At 54.8% G+C, this 18,563-nt stretch overlaps 1 protein-coding gene across 1 annotated transcript in view; it reads left to right on the top strand.

Annotated features, from left to right (window-relative positions):
- The window catches only part of NHERF2 (NHERF family PDZ scaffold protein 2), a 31,411-nt gene extending 13,295 nt beyond the window's left edge, over positions 1-18,116 (top strand). The window contains exons 3-7 of the mRNA XM_085074327.1: positions 8,870-9,046; positions 11,098-11,251; positions 13,311-13,354; positions 13,762-13,824; positions 15,585-18,116. Coding sequence (XP_084930453.1) covers positions 8,870-9,046; positions 11,098-11,251; positions 13,311-13,354; positions 13,762-13,824; positions 15,585-15,743 — 597 coding nt within the window. The 3' untranslated portion in view covers positions 15,744-18,116. The remainder of the gene's footprint in view (positions 1-8,869; positions 9,047-11,097; positions 11,252-13,310; positions 13,355-13,761; positions 13,825-15,584) is intronic.
- The last annotated feature ends 447 nt before the right edge of the window (positions 18,117-18,563 follow it).

The raw sequence follows: 18,563 nt of genomic DNA, 5'->3' as shown, positions 1-18,563 counted from the left end.
CTGCCCATCGCACCCCTCGCTCCAAGGTGGGCTTGGGGGCAGAGCAGGAGGAGAAAACCAGCCCTGGAGGGACAGCAGGATGGCTTGTGCCAATCCTTCCCACCCTGCCTGTGCTTTATTGGGCTCTGCAAGGCTCAGTGGAGCAGCCATGACCTCTTCCTCCAGGGTGGGGGACTAGGGGGCTGTGGAGGGGACCAGGAGCTGTGTCCCTGCTGGCCTGTGGTGCAGAGCAGTGTCCCCCATTCTGTATCAGATGCCTTGACTAACAGCTGGCTTTCTGCAGGGCAGTGGCATTGCACTCTATCCCCAAAAATCAGGCTTGCAGGGCAGCTCTGGGTGGGTTTGAGCAGTTGGTGGGCTGTGGGCTTTGGTGTGTGCTCCTGCCATGGTGACCTCAGTCCCACAGCCCTGGCACGGGGCAAGGGCTGAGTTCAGAGCCTGAGCAGCCTCAGTCCTTGGAAAAACACCTCTCCTTTCCCAAGAACCCTCCCTGTCCCGGGGTGCAGGGTGTTCCCAGGGGTGGGAGGTGCTCCCTGCAGTGCCTGGTGCATCACAGAGCCCCTCCACCTCCGGGGGTTTTCCTCAGACCTGCAGTGCCCAGCGAGCGCCGTGGGAGCACAAAGCTGCAGGACTGGATTCCTGCTGATGACCTGGGGTCACTGAAGGCGAGGAGTGGGGCCAGCATGAACCAATGTTTGCTGATTGCTCAAGGCTTTGGCCTCCAAAAGCAGCTGGGGAGGCCGAAGGGTGGCTGGGCAGAGCCTGGAGGTGCCTGGCTGTGGCACAGCCCTGGCTGGAAGTGATGCTGAGCTGGGGTGGGAGCTGTGCCTGGAGCTCTGCCCTGGGCAGGAGGCTCTGTTTGGGATCCATCACCTGTCCATGGAGATGTGGCAGCCCTGTCTGTGATTTGGGGTGTCAGGGAGTGGGAGAAGTCTCTGCCCTGGGGGACATGAGCTCTGTGATGGTCACTGTGGAATTGGGGAAGCTTATTCCCAGCATCTCCCTCTGCCTTCCCATTGTCCAGAGCAGTCCCTCCTCTCGCCTGGGGGTTCATGGTGAGCGTGGGAAGGACTTTTCCCCTGTTCCTGCAGCTCAAGCCCTGTGCAGTGAGCAATGCTCTTTCCCCTCCCACCCAGAGGAAAACAGATCCCTCCGGATCTGGTGAGATCCCTTTCAATCCAGAATGGAGATTCCATATTTCTCCTCTTGGACAAACGCCAGCCTGCCAGGACCCACGTTAAGTGCCCCACGTTGTGCTGGAGCAGATCCTTCTGGAGCAGACCATCCCGGCTGCGCGTTTCCTTGACAGATCCTGCTGGAAAAGTTGTCTCTCTCCATGAAAACACGTGCACGTGGCGGTTTCGCTCTCCTCCATCCTCCCTCCCTCTCTCCCTGGCCGGGCCAGCTGCTCCCTGCTCCAGCCAAGCCTGTGCTGCCGTTGCTGGCTCCAGCCCTGCCCGGGGGGAGAGCGTGGGTGCCTTTGCTGTCTGAGTCTGCTAAAACGCCAGCAAAGAGGGGGAAAAAATGCAGCTTCCCGCGGCTTGTGGCTGAGAAATTCCCCAGCTGTGGGGTTGCCAGGGAATGGCTGGGACAGCTCTGCTGGGGACATCACTGCCGGGGGGATCAGGACGGGGCTGGTGTCCCCACAGCAAGGATGTGCCATGGGGACTGTCAGTTGAGTTTGTCCCCACTGGGGACACGAGGTCCCGGGCAGGACGTGGCCCTGTGCAGCCCCATGCTGAGAGGCCCCTTTGTGCTGGGGGATTTCTGTAATGCTGCAGTGCTGGGATTTCAGAGAGGGGCAAATCCGGGCTTACCCCGTGCCTGGGGCAGCCGTGGTGAAGGTTGAGCTCTGATTTCTCTGGCAGGAGGTTTCTGGGAGGTGAAGCCCTGCTGGGAGCTGGGAGAGAGCTGCTTTTCCCCGTGCTGGGGTGGCAGTGATGCCATCCTGCCTGGCAGCACTGTCACCTTGGGCTGCACCTCGGGTGACCTTCCCACCCTCCACGTCCTTCCTGCTCTTGTTTTCTGCTGCCTGGCAGTTTCTTGGGATGGCACCCCTTGGGCTGTGCCTGGGGCAGGGTGCTGCACAGCTCCCTGCATCCTGCAGCCCCTGGGAAGGTCCAGGGGACCTGCACACTTTGGTGGGAGCCACAGGGAAGGTGCAAAGCTCTTCTTGCTGCTGCTGTGGTGACATGGGATGGTGAAGGGCCTCATTAATCTTTTGGGGTTAGTTTTGCACTAACTGTCCCCTGTGACCCCCACTGTCCCCTCTGCTGTGTCCTGAAGGGCTGCAGGGCTCTGGGTGAGTGTCCCTGGGGCTCACTGTGAGTCCAGCATTTCCATGGCATGGCTGATCCTTTTCCTCCTCCTCCTCCTCCTCCTTGCAGGGACAGTCATCAGAAAAATCCCAGAAATATCCAAATTACCCTATCAGCTGCAGCTTGGCCGTGGATCCTGCCGAGGAGCCGTGGCTGGATGAGTTCCACTGCTAATTGGAATTACTCACTGCCATCCTCACTCGCTGCCTTTGTGCTGCCTGTTGGCAGGGAAAGCAGCAGGATGGATCCAGAGGGGGATGGATCCAGAGGGGGATGGATCCAGAGGGCACTGGGGATGTGCTGTGCAGCCCCCCCAGGTTGGCAGGAGATTGCTGGGAGAGCAGCACAGACATCAGTGTCTGCTGCCCTTAAAATAAATACATGTTTTTTGATGTTACTATCACTCCAACCCCAGCTGGAGCAATTTAAAAAACTGGAGTAATTTGAATAATGCAAGGGATTTAAATAAGAATTCGTGCTGGGGGCAGGCAGGTGAGGGGCCTGGTGGTGGCACAGGGCTGTGACACCGAGCTGAGGCACAGGTTGTGCCATCACCATCAGCAGCCTGCCCTCCTCCTGGTGATATTTAAGGTAACTGCTGGTTTTGGGGTGATCACAGCCTCTGCTAAAGCTCTCTGAGGCAGCTCAGCCACGTTTGAGCCTGTCCTTTTCTGCTGGGTAGAGATGACCATGGGCACCCTGCAGTCCCTGGGAGCACCTGAAACTTGTCCTGCTGAGCCCTGGATGTGGCAGATGTTCAGAAAATGTGGGAGATGTTCAGCCCTGGGCTGTCAGGTCTGTGCTGGAGGAATGGTGGGAGGTTTTCCTCCTCTGACCATTGGTGTCAGAGCAGAAACACCTCCTGGGGATCAGGGCAGCTGCTAATTAGAGTTGTGGCTGTACAAAAATGGAAGCAGGTTGTTTGCTGCTCCTGCCCAAGGATTTATTCCTGGCTGGTGGGAACCCTCTGGATGCTGGAGCCACCACCTCTCTGCCCAGCCACAGCTCTGGCCCTGCAGGAAGGAGAAGGAGAACATCTGCTTGTGTTTCGGTGGGCTTGGCGTCCCCCCAGCTCCCCTCCCCCTCTGTTATTTATAGCATTTCCCCAACATCTGGAGCCTGAGCCCGTGTGGGGCTGGCTGACTGAGCTGGGGATGGAGCTGGGAGGGAGGGATGGAGGGAAGGAGGGAGCCCTGAGCCCTTCCCAGCAGCTGCAGCACCATCCAGGGCTTGGGGAGCACCAGGAGCATCCTTTTGGGGTTGGTTTTGGAGCATCCTGCTCTGCTTCTCCCAGCACTGAGAGCTGCTCTGTCCTCTCCCCACGGGGCAGATTTTGGGGTGCTCTGCCTCCCTCCTCACAGCACTGCAGCCCCACTGTCTGGGTGGGTTTTGAGGCTCCTTTGCCATTTGTGTCACTTGTGTCTCCCCCTCCAAGTGTCACTGAGGTCCCCTGGCCCCAGGGGCTGCAGGGCTACAATAACCCCTTTCTGGTGCTGCTTTAATGGGAAAACTTGAGTCACTCCTGGGGGAAGGGGAATGGTGTGGGAGCAGGAGGAGGATCCCTGGCACAGCTCTGAATGGAGACAGCAATCCTCCAGCCGTGGCACAAATCCCAAACCTCCTGGTTCTCATGGCAAGCAGGGCTGTGGGCACTGCTGGCAGCCACGGTGAGGCTCCTGCTCCTCCCAGCTTCCCTCATCCTTGCAGCGTGGAGGACAGTTGGGTTTCATCCTTCCCCTTCCCCTTCAAATATCTGCTGATGTTTAAGTGCATCCCTAAATCCGTGCACAGGCAGCAGCCTTTGAGCTCCCAACAAAACTGTGGTAATAATAGTGGCAATTAAAGCTTGCCCGAGGCTCGGCTCAGCTCCCAGGATAACCAGGAGTGCCAGGGGAGGGTGGCCCTGCCCTGTCAGGGGGTGTAAATGGGTCACTTGTTCTGGTGCTGCTGTACCCGTGGTCCCTTTTCCTGCATGGTTTCTCCCCCTGCTTGGCTCCTGCCAGGCTCACGGTGTTGCCCCTCCCTCCCCTCTGCCTGCTGGGGTTTGGATTTGGGTCAGGATGTTGCATTTCTGCTCCTCAAGCCCTGCAGGTGGCTGTGCATCCCTCTGTGCATCCCTCTGTGCACCCCTGGGTGCTCCCTGCCTGCCCCAGAGAATCCAAACTGCAGGGTGTAGAGAAGTCCCAGCTGGAGGCAAGGCAGTGGGAATGGACACTGAGGCTCTGAGCAGTGTCCCCTGTCCCCCCAGGACATCTCGGTGTCCCCAGGTGTCCCCAAACCCTGGTGGGTTGTGCTGCTGAGGTTCATTCTGGAGGGACCAAAGGAGCAATTTTCAGACTGAAACCACGCAGAAGAGGAGACACCATGGGAGCTGACTTAAAAGAAAGTATGTTAACAATGTAAATTAGGCAGGAATGCTCCTGCCTGGGTTTTCTCCAGCTCTGCCAAGCAGAGATGGAAAGGTTTGACCTGTCTGGGGCCTGGAGTGCATCCAGGTGCTGCAATTCCCAACAGGGGGGACTGGAGCCTGTTTGGAGAATAGAAAAGCCCCCGGGATGGGCAGGGAGGGAGGGGCTGGGGCTGGGAGCAGGGTGAGGTGGTCCCAGGCAGGAGTGAGCCGATTAGGGCCGAGCCCTGATCCCGTGATTATGACCAACACACCCAGGAGATGAGCTTGGTGGAGTTCCAGCAAATCCCCATTCTGGGCCACGAGCTGGGCTGGAGCTCCTGCTGCCATCGTGGGACACCCCCGAGGGACATCCTGCCCTTCCTGCCTGTGCCAGAGTGTCCTGTCAGCCCGGGAGGAGGTTTGGGGTGACATCCACGGTGACATGGTGGCTGAGACACCGTGGGAACTGCGTTGAGCCAGGAGCCACCACAGTGCCAGGGCCATGGTACCAACCCAGCGTGGCTGCTAGAGTAGCTCTGTGTTTGTGTCTGTGTGCTCTTCTCCTCCTCTTCTCCTGCAGGACCCAGGAGAGCTGCTGTCCACACTGGCACTGGGGTTTTATTCCTGGAATAAAGCCCTAAAGCGTGGCTTTCAACACATTTCAGCCCACTGTGGGTATGTGTGTGGGGCAGAGGGGCTGGAGGCAGTGCTGGCCACCAGTGTGCCATGCTGGGCATGGAGAGACCATGGCAGCTCTTTGGGCTGCTCTTGGAAAAGCCCTTCTGGTCCTGCTCAGGGAACACCCTCCTGGGGATGCTGTGGGGTGCAGGGTGGTTGTGGCAGTCAGTGTCCTTTGGGATGGTGGGGGGCAGCAGGGGACATCCCTGTCCTGGGATGTGGGCCAGCAGGGACAGCAGGAGGGTCTCTGGTGGCCTCATGTGGAGCTGGGGAGGGGTTTTTGTAGGGACAGGTGGGTTTGGTTGGATAATGGAGCTTGGAGGATGCTCTGCTGCCCCTCAGACCCCAGGAGGGCAGTTTGGCTCCTTCTGGCAGTGGACTCTGCTTTCATGGAGGCTGCTGTGTGCTAATTAATGGCATGGGAACCCCTCGTTAATCAGAGCTGGTGACATTTGGGGTTTGTACAGCCCCAGGTGTGAGAGGTGGGAATGGCCCTGTCCCTGCAGGGGTGGCACAAAGCCACCCATGGGCCACGGGGTATCTCTGGGGAACCCCAGGTGTCCCCAGGTGACCCCCATGAGCCAAGGGGTGTCCCTGAGGGACCCCAGTTCCCGTCAGCAGCGCTGGAAACTCTAAGGGAAATAAAATATCAGATGCTGCAAGAGTTGCCATGAGATTGTGAGAGCTGGCAACACCCAATCAGGGGTTTTTTGTTTTGGTTTTTTTTTAATTTTATTGAAAGCATTTCATTGTTATTTAATGTCTTGTTTGTTCATTTTAAAACGGACCAGCTTGAGCTGCGCTTCCGAAACCTTTTTCCTTGTAAAATGCCGATGGTTTGCCCCAGGCTGCAGCTCCAGGGATGGGGGGAGAGTGTGCAGCTCATCATCCAGGGAGCATTTCTCTGCACAGACATTCCTGGGGATGGTACAGACAGGGATGGAGCGTGCCTTGCCATAAAATCAGTGGCCACTGGAAGTGCCTGGATTCCTGAAAAGAAAAAAAAAAAAAAAGCTTCAATTTTGCAATTTTTTTTATTTTTGTGTGCAGGCAATTTTTGAATTTTTGGTTCGTTTTAAGACAAAAAAAGTTAAGAAGTTGAGTTGAATTTCGGTTTCAGCACACTGAATTCAGCCTGTTGAATTCAGACACTGAATTTTACAGTATCCATGCGAGTGCAACTTAATCCAAATTGGCTTTCGGGGGGTTGGCGTGTGAAAGGCATTACAGTCTCCTCCGGAGCAGAACCAGAGCACTGCTGCCAGAGGGTTCCTGGGAAGCCCAGATAACGTGCTGCTGTTCCAGGCAACGCTTTGTGGCAGCCTTTGGCTTTCACAAAGGCCAAATTCCCCCGGGAGCTTAGGAAATATCTTCCCAGAACACAGGCAGGGAAACGCTGGCACGGGTGGAAAAGAAAATAACGAAGGAAAATAAAGAGCGGGGCTGGCAGGAGAGGCAGCAGCTCTGTGTTTTGGGGGTGTGAGTGAGGGGAGTGTCAGCTTTGCCTAATCCCAGACAGGGGCTTTGCAGAGCTCAGCTCCAAGAGCTGTTTTTTCCAGCAGCCAAGGATTGCGTTAGCTGGGAGGTTTAAGAGCCCAGCAAAAGCCCTGGATCATCTCTGCGGGAGGATAAGCAGTTTTCCCCCAGGATTTCTGCCCAGAACAGATGCTGGATTGGGATTATTTTTTTTTATATGTATGTATTTAGAAATAAATGTCTTGAATTCGTTCCAGTTAAGGACCTTAAATTCAAGATTCTGGGGTGAAAGCCCATGCAGGACATGGCTCAGGTCACCAAAGGGATCCTGCAGTGAAGCTTTTCCCTGGGTGGTTTACTCAGTGAGTAATTTGATTTCCCTGCTGATCCCAGGGGATCCCCTGGAGGAGGAGGGACTGACCCTGCCAGGGTATCCCCAAGGGGACAGCACCTCCAGCACAGATTTTTTTGGGTGATTCTCAGTGATTTTTCTCAGTGTTTTCACACTTCTGACCCTGTGAGAATGGAGCAGGAGGAAAATGGTTTTAAAAGGTCCTTAAAAAACCCAAATAGGTGACCCCAGATGGATTTTGGTGATCCCAGCTGGCCTTTGGTGACCCCAGGCGTGCTCCCCTTGTCCTGCTGCACAGAGCCCTGTGTGTCCCTTAAGGTCACACGAGTCCAACCCTCTTGGGCCATTTGAATCATTTCCTGTTTTCTTCAGATTTTGAAGAGCTGCGAGGCAGGCTGGAAATGTTTGCTGATAGGGTGAACTGGCTGCTCCAGGGCCATGGGAAAAGTCCAGCAGGGTTCAATGTGCAGAGGGATTATTTTTTATATCAAATAAAAGGGCTGCTCTGGGGGTGTGGAGAAGCTAGGGGAGGGGCTTGGCTGCTTTGTGGGTTCACTGATGGCTTTTGCCCTTCAAGAACTGCTCTGGGATTGAGGTGTCAACACCACCAGCTGGGCTTTAATAAAAAACTCCATTGCAAAGTGAATCTCTGGTGGAAATCCCTTCCACCCCAGACTGTTCTGGGATTCTATGAAAATTCCATCCCCCAGCACGGGGATCCATGGGGTGACCATTCTGTGTGTCCCCACGTTGTTCTCCTCTGTAAAATCCCTCCCTGAGGGGGTGAAGCAGTCAGGAGGTTTGGTGTTTCATGGTGCTTTTTGGCCCAGAGAGGAAGGAGGAGGAGGAGGAAATTGCTGCCTGGATTTTTAATTTGGAGGGAAAGGCTGGGAGAGATTTCCCTGCAAATGTGATCCGAGACAAATCCCCTCTGCTGAGGGAAGGGTAAAACTCATCCAGGGGGGATGTTTTCCCCAAAATGTGGGTGAAAATGGATCTCTGAGGTGCCAGAGATGTGGAGCTGTGTTGGGTTCTGGAGCTGCTGGTGGGAGTAACATCCGAGGGAATGTAATGAGTCCTGCAGACCTGCAGAAAACCAGGATTTGTTGCTCCCTGGCCACCCTGAGGAGCCATAAAGCATTTTCCATGGCATGAGGGGGAAGCACTAAACCCTTCACTGTGCTGTCCATCCTGCCAAGCTCATCCTTCCCCAGCTGCAGGGAGCTCCTGGATGTTGGGGTTCAACCTGCTGGTCCCCCGGTGATGACACCAGTGGGTGATGGTGGTGTCACCGACACCGAGGGTGTGGCACTGCCTGAAATACCTGCTCGAGGTCAGTCCCGGGTCTGGGTGAGCCTGGGCACAGCACAGCCTTGGTTCCTCCCTGCCCGGGGCTGTGGGTGGATTGATCTGAGCCACTCCTGGTGAAGGAAATGCATTTTTTTTGTTTTGTTTTCATTTTTCTGGAGTGGTTTCGGACAATTGGGTTTCGAAAATAGCCTCAATGAGAGGAAATCCATTTGTTAAGCTGTCCCCATGCTGAGGATGGGGCGCAGATACAGCGCTTCCTCGGGGCTTTATTTGGGGTCACATCTGCCTCAGAGCCACCCCAGAGCCACCCATTAACCCCTGTGCCTTGTCTCCTCCATGAATCAGGATTTAAACGGCCAGAAGGAGCTGTGCCCACGTCTCTGCCACCTGAAGAAAGGTCCCAATGGCTACGGCTTCAACCTGCACAGCGAGAAATCGCGGCCGGGGCAGTTCATCCGCTCGGTGGATCCTGACTCTCCAGCTGCCCGGGCAGGGCTGCGGCCCCAGGACAGGCTGGTGGAGGTAACAGAGGGTGGCAGGGGGCAGCAGCAGGGTTGGGACTCTAGGGAAGCTGAAACAACCCCATCCCATGACCTCTCCCATCCAATCTCCCTGATACTCCTCTAATTCAGAGGTTGATGGTGCTGCTCTGGCAGTGGTTTTGTGCTCCTTCCACCCCTGCCAAGTGGGCATTGTGATTCTACCCAGACTGCAGAGCTCACAGGAGTAGAAACATGGAGTTGTTTAGGCTGGAAAAGCCCTCCAAAGCTGTTGAGTCCTGCCATTCCCCCAGCACGGCCCAGGCCAGCACTGCCCCATGTCCCCAGGGTGCTGTGGTGGCTCTGCCTGGCACCAAGGAGGGTCAGGCAGGTGACTGTGGGCATAAGGCCAGGTTGGTGCCACCCAGCTGAGCTGATGCCCTGCCAGGGAAGTGCTTGGAGAAATAGGGGGAAAGGCTTTGCAGAGATTTTGTCACAAAATTATTTGGGTTAAGATGGGGGAGAAAATGCTCTTGGAAACATCTTGCTGGGTCACCAGGTGCTGGGCAACCCTTTTTGTCCAGGATGGGGCCAAAAGGTTTGGATGGGGCTGGGAGCTGCCCTCTCTTTAGTTTGTTTGTTTTTTTTCCTGGAGAAGGAGGTTCTCCCATCCTGAGCTGGCTGTGCCTTGGACAGGGTCGGGCACAGGGACAGGCAGGGAGTGACCCAGCAGTGCCCCAGGCTCAGCAGCCGTCACCCCTTTCCTTGTGGGGTGGATTACCCACATGGATATCCCCTGCTTGGGCTGCTCCCCAGCAGGGTGAACCCCAAAACCACCCCACAGTGATTGAGCCATTGCTGCCAGCTCAAAGCAGGAATGGGATTTGCACCCCTGGAAGAGTGTGAGGTGGGCAAATCCCAACACCAGAGCTTTCCAGCCCCATCACTAATGATTCCCCAGCCGGTGGGAGCTGCTGCCTCTCCCCAGCAGCTGCAGTTTGATGCTGGAGCAGCGTGGGGCCGGGAGCAGGGCACGGGTGGCAGTGCAGTGGCAGTGTCACCCCAGGGGTCGCGTTATTTATTGATGGCCTTGGCCCCGGGCCTGCCTCACACAAAGCAGCGCGGGGTGAGCTGGCGAGCTCGGAAACTCGATCCCCTGCCTGCCTCCTCACTGGGGCTTGGATAAATATTTGATACCCCCCAGCCCTGTGCCGGTGGGGGCAGAGCAGCTCTGGGCTGGCTGGTGAGCCCAGGCTGTGGACTGGGGTGAGCTGGGGTGGCAGGACAGGGCTGAGAGCCACCAGCTGAGGCTGGCAGCACCAGGAATGAGGTGCAGAGCCCGGGAAAGGAGCTCCTGCTCATCCCTGGAACCTGCATCCCTGCAAAGGGCATCACAGATTTTGGAGCTCAGGCTCTGCGGTGTCCCCTGCCCTGTCCCTTTGGAGGAGGACAGCACCGGGTCGTGCCGAGGCTGCCAGGGCGGTGCAGAGTCCTTCCCGGTGGGACAAAGGGTGATTCATTCCCACCCGAACAATGTCCTGAGTCACCATTGTCCCCTCGCCGCGGGGAACAATCGGGAGCACAGGATCACGTTCCCTGTCGCTCCTGGCTCGCACGCAGGGAAGGGAGACAGGAATCCGTGCTCCAGGCACAGGGACTCGCCCATAGAGGCACAGAAATTCCCATTTTTCCATCCCGGAGGGATGAAGGATGCCGCAGGACACACTGGTGCATCCAACCCACTCTGTGCCCACAGGCTGCCTGAGATTCCTGGGGCACATCCGAGGGGATGGTTGGGTTTGACAGCACCAAAGAGGGTTTGGGTGGGAGCCTGGGGTCTGTGATTCCCCATGGATGAGTTTGGGATGTGGGATAACACAGAGGATGCTCTGGCAGAGGCGCTGGGTGGGTTTAGGATGCCACGGCAGGCTGGAGAGGGGGAAGGAAAAAGCCTGTAGCCTTCCTATCATCCCAACGGGAATGAAAAAAAGAAAATCCCAGCCCATAGGGAAAGAGGGGGCTGCTCTGGGGGTCTGGGAGGCAGGAGCAGCATCTCTGGGCTCAGGCTTGGGTTCTGATGCCGTGGCTCTGCAGGTGAACGGGATCAACGTGGAGGGTCTGCGGCACTCGGAGGTTGTGTCCCACATCAAATCCAGGGAGACCGAGGCCAGGCTGCTGGTGGTGGACCCCGAAACGGATGAGTACTTCAAGAAGCTGGGGGTGACCCCCACGGAGGAGCACACCAAAGGTGAGACCTCCCTTTCCCAGGGTGACCCCGCGCCGTTCCCATGACTCACCGTGCCATGGGTGGGAGCTCAGGAGTGAGGGAGAGTCATGTTTCCCTCCTGTCTCATCCCTCACTGGTTTCCTGAACACCACCCAGCTATTTATAAATAGTGAGAATACACCCTTGTCCAGCCAAAAAGCAGTTTGTTGCCTTGGCAGGGTGAATAATTAACTCTGGAACGTGCTGCCATGAAGGGACTGAGGTGTGGTGGGATTTTGGGGGAGCCTTCCAAGCTGACTTGAGCAGGGCTTGGAGCAGCCTGGGATAGCAGAAGCTGTCCCTGCCCATGGTGGGACTGGATGAGCTTTTAGGTCCCTTCCAACCCAAATGACGATTCCCTGACTGCCTGAACGCTGCTCTTTGCCCCAGTGAGGGAACCTGTGGGCACCTGGGGAGCCCTGGAGCGAGGCTGGAGCAGAGGCAAGGACTCCACGCCGGCTGATCACGGCGCAGGAAATGTTCTCCTGGCTGCCGAAACCTGGCAGGGAAAGCTGCTCCTCCACTCCCCAACCTGCCCCGCTGCCGGGTGGGGCTGGAGCTGCCTGTCCTGCCTCAAAGGGCAGCTCTGTTTCCCAGCCCAGCTGTTCCTTATCTGCTGCCCGGCGCTGTGGGATGCTCAATGGGCAGATTTGTGCGGGAAGTGGGTCAGACAATGCCGGGCAGCGCGGTGTCAGATGCTCCGAGGAGGAGCAGGGCTGTCTGCTGGCACTGCCATAAAGGAGCCCTTGTTCCCGGCATGGGGACAGAGCTCTTGTTCCCAGGATGGGGACAGAGCCTTTGGGATGGCCTCTGGGTGCTCCAGGCCCTGCCTTGGCTCAGTGCATTCACCCCAGAGCACAGTTGGGTCTGCCTGGCACCTGTGGTGCTGCCAAGGCTCTGGGGGATGCTGTTGTTTGCAGGGGAGCAGGAAATAATCCTTGTCCTCTTTATTTGGCCTCAAACTGATCATTTCCAACCTCTCAGCTCATCCTGAGCACCTTGACCTTTAAGCCTGTCAGTGGGCTTTAAGACCCCTTTTAGATTAAGGAAATATGAAAGTATTTCTAGGCATGGCTAATTCGTTTTTGAAGGCCAGTTCCATTTTTCTATTCCTTGTAATTTGACACCTGTTTCTCATTAAAAAAAAATTTAAAATATAGCTACTTATGATGCCAAAGACCTAAACATCACTTCTGTGTGAGCTGACTCTCACTCAGAGCTTGTCTAATATTCACTGCAATAAAACACTTAAGGATCCCAAAGCCACAACTGAGGTTTTTGCACCAGCACGCTCTAAGAATCATGATTTGGGTTCATTTTTCCACTTTGCCCCAGAAATCCCTGCAGTCTGCAGTGCTGCACCCCCCAGTCAGTCCCTAGGGAATCGTCCACGCTTGACATAATTCAGTTATTAATCCTGTCCCAATTAACACATCTGTTAGTCTGGGACAGTGAGCCATGGTAGTGCCTGGGGCAATGACTTGATCGTGGTGACTGGCAGCTTTAATGCATAAAATTTGCCGTTGTGTGGGCTATTGTTAGTGTAAAACATTGGGAGTGAGCAAGAAACATTCCAGAGTGCCTGGAGAGCAGGTTGTGTGCTGACACCTGTGACAGCACCACCATGCTGATTTGGATGAAGATTTTTTGAGTTGGCTTTTAAGGTTTTTGATTAAAGAACTTCTGAAGGCTATTTAATAGTTTAAAAAAAAGGGAGTGTGCTGCAGGTAGTGCCTGCAGAAGGTTCCTTGGTCTCCTTCCTGGCAGGTGTTTTCTTCTGACCAAAATGGTGAAATGAGGTGAATTTAGGGGAAGTGGCAGGGATGTGGTTCCAGAAGGGCACAGGGAGGCTGGAAGGTTTTTGTGTGGGCTGGGAAACAGCACTGGATAAAGTCAGGGCTCAGGAGGAGCTGCTGGGGTGGGCAGGGGAGGAGGAAGATGAGGGCTGGCAGGTGGGGATGCTGAGGGATGCTTTCCTGGGAGCTGAGGCAGCAATCCCAACTTTCCTGAGGGCACTCACTGTGTTTTCTCTGCTGTCCAGGTGTGGTGCCCCAGCCCATGACAAACGGATCTGCACAGACTCAGGTGAGTCCTTACCTGCTGCAGGTGATCCAGGGGCAGCACAGCCCAGGGGGATGTGTTGGGATCAGGAGGGATCAGAGTCTTTCCCTTCCTCCCACCTGTGCCAGGTGAGCCTGGATGCTCAGTTTTAATCTGGGGGTTGAGCGAAGCCAATTTCATACCCATTAAATCCCAGGGACAGAGGAGGAGGTGGCAATGTCCCTATTCTGGCAGGATGGGGACCACGCTCTGCCTGGCTGGGGGATGTGGGAGAGCAGCAGCCCTGCTGGGAATTCCAGGGATTCTGCAGGACCATCCCCCCCAGGCTCCATTCCCATCCCTGCAGCAGCTCAGCATAGCTAAACCTGGCTGTTTATTGTGTGTTTAACTCTGTCTGGCACAAACCACACTGACATTTTCCTTTCCTCCAGCTGAATGGAGGATCCACATCTTCATCTCACAGCGACCTGCAGAGTCCTGGGAAGGAATCTGAGGTAAAACCCCCAAACAATCCCCTTTTACACCTTTAAATCCTGCCTCACAGTGCTGTGTGTGGATGTGTTCTCAGTTTATCTCCCAGACCAAAATCCAGGGTTTTCTCTCATCCCTTGCCCTGTGGGTGTGAGGAGCAGAGAACACCCAGGGTAACACAGCAAGGTTGTTGTCACCTGGTTGTGCTTGGATAGTTTGGAAGGGTGGGAGGTGAAAGGGTTTCTGAAGGGTCTAGGATCTTCAGGGAATCATGTGTTGTGGGTTTGGTTTTGTTTTGTTTTGGTTTTTTTGGGTTTTTTTGGTTTTTGTTTTTGTTTTCTTTTTGTGTGGTGTGGTTTTTGTTTGTTTGTTTTTTTGTTATGTGTTTTTTTTTTTTAGTTTGGAGCACAGTGAATTTATCACCATGTTTGAAGGTGGGGAGGAGTTAATTTTGGTGACTGGCAGGGCTGTAGGGGTTTTTCTGGTGTGGGTCAACACTGAAAAGGGACAAAACTCATTGGGCAAGGTGAAGTGGCAACCAAAAGTCAACATAAGGCATAGATTGGTATTCTCAGGTGTTATTGATTTAGCAGAATTTTCCCTCTTAAAGTAAGAAGTATGGGATGTGTAAAGTGCCCAAAAATTTATCTTTAGCACAAGGTCCTGCTAAGAACAGAGCAAAGTCTCCCTGCAGGTGCTCTGTGGGCTCTCTGCTGTGCCGTCCCCTGCCCCAGGGAGGGGACAGAAATGTGACAGCACCGAGTGGCCTCTCAGTGAGCACCCAGAGCCCTAAAGCCTCTCGGGCACCAGCTGTGGCCAAGCGCCTGCAATCTGCCACCTGCATGTCCCCCTGAGCATTGAATAATGCATGTCCTGATCCAATGGCTGCTGCCTGGGCAAAGCCAGCAGCACAGCAGCTTCTCTCCCTGAGTCACCTTTGGGCTGCTTCAGGGGGTCACTGCACGAGGAGTCAGAGTCCCCGGGGTGGAAAAGTGGGCTGGAGCACAGTGGTGCCTCCCATGGAATCACCCTTGGGCTGCTCAGGGGTCACTGTGCCACCTCTGTGCTGGCAGCCAAAGTCCCTGGGGGCACAGGGGCTTTGCTGGGCTCGGTTTGGCTCAGTTTGGTTTTGTTCAGCCCAGAGAGGCCAGTGCTGTTATCTCACAGTGCTGGTGGAAGGCCCAGCCCATGGTTATCAGCAGGGTTTGTGCACTCAATATTTCAGAGCTGGGCATGCCTGGTGGGGCAGCAGTGCCAGCAGGAAAGCTTTGAAATGTTTCCCTAGCACCAAATACATCCATTCTGTGTATTTCCCCACACCTGATACGAGTGCAGCTGGGCAGCACCTTCTGTATTTTCTGCTTTTCCAATTCCAGCTGCAAAAGTCACACAGTCAGACATTCTTCAGGCAGGAGAAACAACCCCACAAAATGCAGTGTTGTAATGAGCTCTATGCCCACTTGGCTTGGCATGGCACGAGGAAGGGGCTTTGACCTTCTGCTCCTAAAACCCATCCCTGCACATTGGTTTATCATGCAGGCTGGAGGGAATTCTTCGTGGGCAGGGTTGTTAAGCACTGGAAGTGCCCAGGGAGGTTTGGAGTTCCCATCCCTGGAGGTGTGCAAGGAGCAGCTGGAGGTGGCTCTGGGCTGGGGACAAGGTGGGGATGGTCACAGGTTGGATTTGATGATCCTGGAGGGTTTTCCAGCCTCAGATAGGCTGTGGGACACCGCAGTGGTGTGGCAATGCTGCGGGGGGTGACACTCTTGTCCCTCCCCTGCAGGACGGTGACACTGACAAGAAGGACCCCTTTGAGGAGAGCGGGCTGAGCCTGAGCCCCACGGCCGCCGAGGCCAAGGAGAAGGTGAGAGCCAAGCGTGTGAAGAAGCGAGCGCCGCAGATGGACTGGAACAAGAAACGGGAGATTTTCAGCAATTTCTGAGCCCTGCTGGGCTCTGCCGTCCGCTGTCCTCCCGCCCCAGCTCGGACCTTTCTGAGGTGCCTACGCCCTGTCCTTTGGTGTCCACGTGAGATGCTTTGTGCTCTGCTCTTCACTGGTTGCTTTTACAAGGCGTATTTTAAAGTCCTTTTTATTTTTATTTTTTATTATTGTTATTGTTGTTATTATTATTATTGTTATTGTTACTCACCAGCGATTCTCATAAGACAAATGTGACCAAAGCTCCTTTTCTCGCTTGCTCTCGAGCCTGGCTCTGGCTGCCCACCGTTCCCTGTTCCTATGAGAAAGGACTGGAAGAATTTTAACTCTTGTTTCTTACCCGCATCATTTAGGCTTCTGTTACTCCTTTTTTTTTTTTTTTTTATTTTTGAAGCGGGGTGTTTTGGTTTTGTGGGTGTCCCAGACTGAGCCCCGTGGGATGCTCGGTGCAAATGGCTCATGGTGGGTTCCTGCAGGACCTCCTCCCCAGCTCCCCCTGCCCAGCAGTAGCTACTCCCACCACGGGAAAATGGACTGTGTCTGGAAATCGCTCTTGTTGGCTTTGCTATGGAAGCAAGAAAGTTTGTTTTGTTGGTTGTGGTTTTTTTTTTTAATGAAGTCCCATGTGTTTCCAGTTAGTTTAGCAACCTCCCCCCAGCAGCAGCTCCTGCCCTGGCAGTAAAAGCCCATTTTTCATCCCCCACAGCTCTGCAGAGGGGAGAGGGGCAAGGTTTAAATCAAACCCCAAACCCAAAGGCCACAACTCTCCCCACCTGCAGGATGTGGTGGGGGAAGGAGGGAGCAGGGCCAGTCCTGCCCCACAGAGCACGAAGATGGGAACCACAAGATGCTACAAAACTCTTTGGACAGACCTGGAAGTGAGGACCACCCAACATTGCTTCCAGGAGGGAGCACAGGGATGCAGCTCCAGCTGCAGGCTTGGCACTGGGCACTGGGGCTGGGCTGTGCCTGGAGATGGGATTTGGTGTCTCCAACCATTGGAAGGACATCCTGCAAAGCTGTGGGGTGTCTGTGGGGCTGGAGATGGAGCAGGCACTGGTGTGATGGAATGGGGAGTAGCTTTGGCTTCCTCTGGCCTCCTTCAAACCCCCACTCTGGGCATTCAAAGTGTATCTTTAAAGCATTACAGATTAAGTCCATTTAAGCTGTTTATTATTGCCTTTGGCTGTGTGAGTGAAGGTGACTCAGCTGAGCTGCAGAGCTCACAGGTAGCAGAGCTGTTCCCAGGGCAGGGTTTGGGGCTGTCCCACTCCCTGCCTCGCTCCAGCAGCAATCCCAGCCCCGCTGTGGGAAGGCACTGGGAGTACAATCCCACTTTTCCCAGCTGAAAGCGAAGGGCAGAGATCACCTGGCTGTGGATGAGGTGAGAACACAGAGCTGTAGTCGTGCCCTGCCCCACTGCAGCCCCTCTGTGATAAAACCCTTGGGTGGTCAGTGTGCTGAGGATGAGGGAGCAGCTCTGCGCAGATTTCCTAAGGTATTTCCAAAATATGGAGCTAAAAGGTGCCTTATACCATTCTCTGCTCTCCTCAGCATGGGCTGGGGCTCAGCACGGGTGTTTGGCTTCCCTGGGGAGCAGCTGGTGCCTGTGGCCCTTTGCCGCTGGCAGGAGAGCGTGGAGAGCCTCAGGGGTGAAGGAGACGAGTTCTCTTTATGAAAGCTATCTTTTAGGATTGTTGATGGGCTGAACAGGTTGAAAATAATGGCTTTGGAGAGGAGCTGGTGCAGGTGTTTGGCTGTGGGTGGTGAGACAGGCAGTGGGATGATGGGGGATGTGGAGAGGTTGCCTCCCCTCGGGGCTCTGCCATTAACAAGACACCTCTTCCCTATCCCACTTCAAATCACCTGCTCTCTTTTTGGCCCCCCAAAATATTATCTTCTCTCTCTGGGTAATGTTTGGAAGGAGTCCTCCTTTTCCATGGTGTGCACGTTGCTTCCCATGCCAGCCTTGCCAAACCTGGGCTGCACAGGGCAGAGCATTCCCAGGACACTCTGCACGTCAGGGAGCAAAGACCTGGTGTAAAACACCCCATTTCTCATCCAAGACTGCTGTAGTTGAGGGGGGGAAAGAAAGAAAAAAACAAACAACCTTGTGTAGTTCTGAATGTAGATCAAAAGAAATCAGGTGTGCGAATCCGTACTGATAAGATTGAGAATCTTAATCTCTTAGTCCATGGAAACTGCTCCTGGTTGAAGCATTACTGCCTTCCTGACATCTCGTAGCTCAGTAGTGATTATTCCGTTCCTGTACATTTAACTCGGAAAAGAAAAATCAATAAAGTCTAAGGCTGTCAGCAGCATTGCAAACCCACCATGTACACTGTAATGTCAGTAATAAACTTGGTTTGCCATGTACCCAGCACTTATCTGCTCCTTCCTCGGCTGCTCAGGGAGCTTCAGAGCGGAACTGCAGCCCTTTAGCACATTGTAAACTTTGCTTCCTCCCTCGCCTCTTTAAAGAGGAGCTGAATTATGCCTTTGAAGCTCCACAATGAAGTCAGCACTGCCCTTTCTTTGAAGAACAAAACGCAGGGGTGGTGGTGTCCCTCTGTCAGTTCCTGGGGACACCGCCTGGCTCCCGTGGCTGCTGTAACCCTTGTGGCACACACAGCGTGGTACTGGCTCATCTCTTGTCCCTGCTCTGCATCACCCCTGCTGCCAGGACCCACAGGTCACTTGTCCAGCAGTGATTCCCTCTGCTTCTGGCTTGGGAAGGCTTCAGCTCTACCTTAGAATCCCAGAATCCCCAAGACTGGAAAAGATCTCCACGATCAGAGTTCAACCTTTGCTTGATCCCTGCTT

This window comes from Lichenostomus cassidix, chromosome 14 (assembly GCF_008360975.1).
Source record: "Lichenostomus cassidix isolate B80296 chromosome 14, HeHo_3.0, whole genome shotgun sequence".
Classification (NCBI taxonomy): domain Eukaryota; kingdom Metazoa; phylum Chordata; class Aves; order Passeriformes; family Meliphagidae; genus Lichenostomus; species Lichenostomus cassidix.
Note: the sequence above shows the minus strand (reverse complement) of the source record. Positions and strands in the feature narration are given on the sequence as shown.